The sequence below is a fragment of the Borostomias antarcticus genome (assembly GCF_949987555.1).
Source record: "Borostomias antarcticus genome assembly, chromosome: 9".
NCBI lineage: Eukaryota > Metazoa > Chordata > Actinopteri > Stomiiformes > Stomiidae > Borostomias > Borostomias antarcticus.
The window spans coordinates 5,386,629-5,392,478 of record NC_140242.1 but is presented as its reverse complement, the minus strand read 5'-3'; the positions used below and the strand labels follow the sequence as shown (position 1 = coordinate 5,392,478).

The 5,850-nt window shown below is 46.8% G+C and overlaps 1 protein-coding gene across 1 annotated transcript; it reads left to right on the top strand.

Annotated features, from left to right (window-relative positions):
* Nucleotides 1-1,127: 1,127 nt before the first annotated feature.
* LOC311313438 (putative methyltransferase) lies at nucleotides 1,128-5,850 on the top strand (the record flags this gene model as incomplete). Its single annotated transcript, XM_084443563.1, has 6 exons — nucleotides 1,128-1,238; nucleotides 1,419-1,579; nucleotides 3,549-3,765; nucleotides 4,527-4,630; nucleotides 5,039-5,176; nucleotides 5,754-5,850. 6 exons carry the CDS (start codon nucleotides 1,128-1,130, stop codon nucleotides 5,848-5,850), a joined length of 828 nt encoding a protein of 275 aa, XP_084299689.1.

Genomic DNA, 5,850 nt, shown 5'->3' with positions numbered 1-5,850 from the left:
TCATGTCCACCGGGGAAGCTGATTGGTTGTGACAGGCACTGTTCTCCCCACAAGGCCCGTTGTGACCCCGTTACTCTGCTTCAGGGTCTTAAAGGGACAGACCCCTCTAGTCCACAATCACACGCTGGCAGTTTCCTTGGAGGTAGTCTGAACTTCAGGTGAGTCAAGGTTTGATAGCATTGTAGATACACTGTACAGTCAGAACCATTTAGTACGGTCTCACTTGTGCTGTATTAGTGTTGTGCATTGTATTTGGGCTGTTAACTTCCATGGGGTAGGGTGTTCTAGCTGATGGGGCGCTCAGGCAATTTCCAGGAGTGAACAGTCAAGTGAGATATTTTACCTCAGAACTATCCCTAACCATGTATTGTACATACCTAAACTTTTCACCACAAATGAATGAATCAACAAAACAAGAATGGAATGTGGATTCACTAATGTAATAACTTCATGTTACAGTGAACTGCCCCTTTAATCCTCCTCATCAGCAAACATAACACAGAGACTGAAGCCTTAAAACCCCCTCTGTCTGCCTGGCTCTCTGTGCTGAGAGACAGAGGGGACAGAAGAAGAGAGAGAGAGAAGCAGAGAGAGGAGAGAGAGAGAGAGAAAAGAAGAGGATAACTAGATAGGAAGGAGAGAGAGAACAAGGCAGAGGGAAGGAGAGAGAAGTGGGAGAGAGAGAAGACAGAGTATAAAGAGATAGGAAGGACAGAGGGAGAGTTAGAGAGAACAAGACAGAAGGAGAGAGAGTGAAAGGAGAGGGGGAGAGTGACGGAGAAAGAGAGGAAGGAGAGAAAGAAAGATCAAAGTTATTCAGAATTATATACATAGAATTATATAAGGTACTACTGGTTGTAGTCAGTAGTCGAAAATCCAGCAGTTCTCTGTCTCTGTGCTAGGAACTCATAACAGTTCTCTGTGTTAAAGCTGTTTCAGACGGGGAGCGATATTCCGCCTGCGTTCTCGCTCGGATCAGCGGGGGACGCACGCGTCCTGCGCGCCGCGGGGAAAGCCGACTGCAATTCAGCTCTTGTCGCGGGCGGGCGTGTGCACGAAACGAAATGCGCGGATATCGCTCCTCGTCTGAAACGGCCTTTAGGAGGCCATAACAGTCCTCTGTCACCATGGCCTATCGTCTGTTTGAAGGGAAGGAGCATGTCACCTCCTACTGGAAACACAGGGTTTCTCCCTCAGCTCAACTCATAGAACAGGTCCTGGCCTTCCTGGAGAAGCAGGTAGGAACACCTTGACAGGACCAAAACCGGATGGCACTTGTTTTCCGTCACTGAAATAGAAAACAATACAGTTGTTTGTCCCGGAAAAAAGTAAAGTAGTTGATACTTATGATGAGTCTGTACTGCTATAGCCTACTGCCTTTTTGAAATCAGACTTTCATGTGTTGTGTGTTCATCTAGAAGGGGCTTCCCTTCGACCTGGCGGTAGACGTGGGCTGTGGGTCCGGACAAGGAACGGTTATGCTGGCCAGTCACTTCTCCACTGTGGTGGGGACTGACATAAGCCCCGCCCAGCTAGAGGTGGCCATGGAGCACGCCACTGCTCAGAATATCACCTATAGGTCAGCAGGAAGGCGGCGGGGCTTGTCATTGACTGATATCGAACCCTTGTTTGTTACTTAGCGAAAGTCACTCTCTTGAGTGAATGTGTGTGTGTGTAAGTAAGTAAAACTTTATTTGTATAGCACCCCTCCCAGCACGCTCCTCCAAGAGTGCTTCACATAAGAACAAGTGCACAGTGAACATGTTGTCCCCCATTATGCATATTCCTTTGTGGCAATGATGGAGTGGAAAGATGGAATTTCTTTTTGAATAAATATGATACACTACTAATCTATGAGACCCCTAACATGTAAAACAATGAGTAAACAAGTAAATCTTTTCTTTTATCTAAACTCTGGATTTGAAAAGTAGAAGTGTCCCTCAGTAGAAGAGACTATACTTTTACTGAAATACATAGCATACTAGTGTCAGTCTTCAAATCTTGATGTACTGGCAATGAGAAAAACAACTTATAACGAGTACTACTATGTGAGCTATAACCAGCTCATGTGGTTGATGACGCTGGTCAAGCTAAAAAGGCCGCTGGATAGAATGGTCTGTGCCTACACAGACACATTTTTTGTGTAGAAAGCAACGATGGATTAGCAGCGTTTTAATAGCCAACAAGTCCATGCACCTGTATGGTCAAAAGTCCCATAATGGATGTTGAAATACAGACATATCTGGCGCTACTAATGTCACATCATCAGGCGCCCCTTGAAAATGTTCACAGAACCTGCAGATCTCAAGTCCAGGGGGAGCGAGTTCCAGAGCCTTGGAGCAACTGCCCTAAAGGTGTTACGGCTCGCATGCCCTCGCCTCCACAACCGCCTCCCTCTCTCCCCTCTGGGCCCGCTGCGCGCTCGGGGCGTCCTACTCGCTCTTCCGCACGTCGCATCGGCCCAGGCATGCAACGCTCTGACTCTCCGGAGTTTCCCCCCACTACCGGGCGTTCCCCGTCTCCGGCCAGCTCCGCGGACTCGGCAGTCTCCTCCCACTCCGGTGACGAAGAGTCGGATCCCGACATGCCCAGCACATCGGCCCGTGCGCAACGACAAGAACGGCGCGCTCGTCTCCGACGATGACGCGGGCGCGGCTCTACTCACCGGTTTCCATTCATCATCACCACACCTGTCCCTCGTTCTGCAATCACCTTCAACCCCTACAAGAACCTGGTCTACACTCCACTCATCGCCAGATCTTACCATAACCTTTATGTGGTAAAGTATAGCCTAGCCTACGATTTACTTACCTGTATTTTATAGTGCTTTTTCTCGTTCCCTGTTTGTGATTACTATCACTCACCCTGCCTCTCCTCCTCGTCTCTCCAGTTTCCCGGACCCCCTCTGCTGAGTGTACCAGCTAGCAGAGCCCTTACCCTGCTCCACCTCCCGATCCCTCCGGCTCCCTTGAGCCAAGGACATTTATTATTATTTAGTGGCAGTTTAGTGGCTCCTATTATTTCATCCTATTATATTTTTTGGCATCCTCTTTTGTGGCTCCCCCTTTGTGTTATCTTATTAAATCGCCCCTCCGGGCTTTACCGTCCCTTGCCTCCTCCTTTCCTGTTGCGCCTGGGTCCCTAACCAAACCATCACAAAAGGCCCGGTCACCTTTGGTTTTTAAACGGGTCCGAGGCACTGCCAAGAGACCTTGGTCAGAGGATTGGGTGGTTGGATATGGAGGAATAAGATCACAGATGTAAGCAGGGGCTAGGCCTTTGAGAGCTTTGAAAGTAACCAGGATCTTGTACTGGATCCTGAAATGTACCGGTAACCAATACAGGGGGGCTAGGATGGGCATGACTTTTTGGACCTAGTGAGTAGCCGGGCAGCTGCATTTCGAACCAGTTGTAGTCGGTCTACAGAAGATTTGCTAAGACAGGTGAAAGGGGAATTACAATAATCAAGTCGGGATGATATGAATGCATGAACAGACATTTTGAATGAATGTGTGTGTGTATGTTTTGGGTTGTGCGTGTGAATGCAGACAGTGTCCAGCTGAAGAGCTTCCATTCGGGGAGAGTTCTGTGGACCTGCTGACGGCCATGTCTGCCTTCCACTGGTTCGACCAACCTCGCTTCCTACTGGAGGCCCACAGGGTCCTAAAGCCCCGAGGTTGTCTGGCCCTGCTCAACTACACCCTGGACATGGAGCTCCGCTATGCTGACTGCTGCCCCAGCGCTCTCAACAATGTCTGCAAAGAGGTCTGAATCAACACGAAACATTAAATCATAATAGCCTACCACAGCCATGTTAATAAACAACAAAAACGCCAACAACATTTTTTGTACAACAGGGGTGTATTGCAGAAAGTGGGTTTGGTGATCCTGAGATTCAATTCAATTAAATGTCAGGGTTAGCAATACACCCCAGATGATGTCTTCTGACGCAGTGTGTCCTGTCATCACGCTATCTAATAATAATAATATTAATAAAATACATTTATATAGTGCCTTTCGAAAAACCTGCTTTACAGTGATAAAGAAGTCAGACAGACAACAGAGACAGACCAGAACAGAAAAGGGCACATAAACCAATTAACTAACAACTAACTAACTGCACTAACCAACTACACTAACTAACTAACTAACTAACTAACTAAATACAGCAACTAACTAACTAACTAACTACAGTAACTAACTAATTAACTAACTAACTAACTAACTACAGCAACTAACTTACTAACTACAGTAACTAACTTACTAACTAACTACAGTAACTAACTAATTAATTAACTAACTAACTACAGTAACTCACTCACTAACTGACTACACTGTAACTACAGGCCAAAAACCTTGGTGAACAGGTTTTGAGGGCTGGTTTGAAGATGTCCAGGGTTGGGGCATTATGAATCTCTGTGGGGAGGGAGTTCCAGAAGGTGGGGGTTACCTCACTGAAGGCTCTGTCCCCAAAGGTTCGCTAACTGACAACATCATCACTGTGGACATGTGTTTTCTCTGCCCAGTTCTATGCAGCTCTGTGGCCCTATCGTAGCCCCCACCTGGGAGCTAGCTCTGTGGAGCTGTACAGGCAGACCTATGAGGACCTCCCCTACACACAGAAGGAATGGTGAGGCCCCAGTACCATCACCTTTACTGGAGCAGCCATCAGGACCTCCATCACAGCCCCTTGAGAAGCCCAAGAGGCATAGTCTATAAAGATGTGCCTGTACACTATTTACTTGTGTGTGTGTGTGTGTTTTTGTGTGTGTGTGTGTTTTTGTGTGTATGTGTGTTTTTGTGTGTATGTGTATGTGTTTGTGTGCGTGTATGGATGTGTGTGTGTGTGTGTGTGTGTGTGTGTGTTTGTGTGTGTATGTGTGCATGTGTGTTTGTGTGTGTGTACGTGTGTTTGTGTGTGTGTTTGTGTGTGTGTGTGTGTGTTTGTGTACATGTGTTTGTGTGTGTGTGTACATGTGTGTTTGTGTGTGTGTGTGTGTACGTGTGTTTGTGTGTGCGCTTGTGTTTGTGTGTGTAGGGGGGAGTGTGTGTGGGTGAGGAGGTCTATGCCTGTGTCCAGTTACATAGGGATGGTGGAGTCTTTCTCCACGTACCAGGCTCTGCTGCAGAAGGACCCGCAGGAGGCCGGACGGCTGTCCAGACACATCACACACAGGTGAGAGGCACCAAGACAGTCAGTCTTTACCTGACACACAGTCATCACCTGACACAGTCTTTACCTGATGGTCATCACCTGATAGTCTTTACCTGATGGTCATCACCTGATAGTCTTTACCTGATACAGTCATCACCTGATACAGTCTTTACCTGATACAGTCATCAACGGATACAGTCATCAACTGATACAGTCATTACCTGATACAGTCTTTACCTGATACAGTCTTTACCTGATAGTCTTTACCTGATACAGTCTTTACCTGATACAGCCATTACTTGATAGTCTTTACCTGATACAGTCTTTACCTGATACAGTCTTTACCTGATACAGCCATTACTTGATAGTCTTTACCTGATACAGTCTTTACCTGATACAGTCTTTACCTGATAGTCTTTACCTGATACAGTCTTTACCTGATAGTCTTTACCTGATACAGTCTTTATCTGATACAGCCATTACTTGATAGTCTTTACCTGATACAGTCTTTACCTGATACAGTCATCAACTGATACAGTCATTACCTGATAGTTATCTCATTCATAATCTCTCTCTCTCTCTCTCTCTCTCCTCCCAGTCTGTTAGCAGTGATGGGCGTGTCCTCTTCAGACACAGTGGTGGAGGTTGGGGTCAGATATTTCTACCTGCTGGCCTCTAAACCTGCAGAAGTCTGA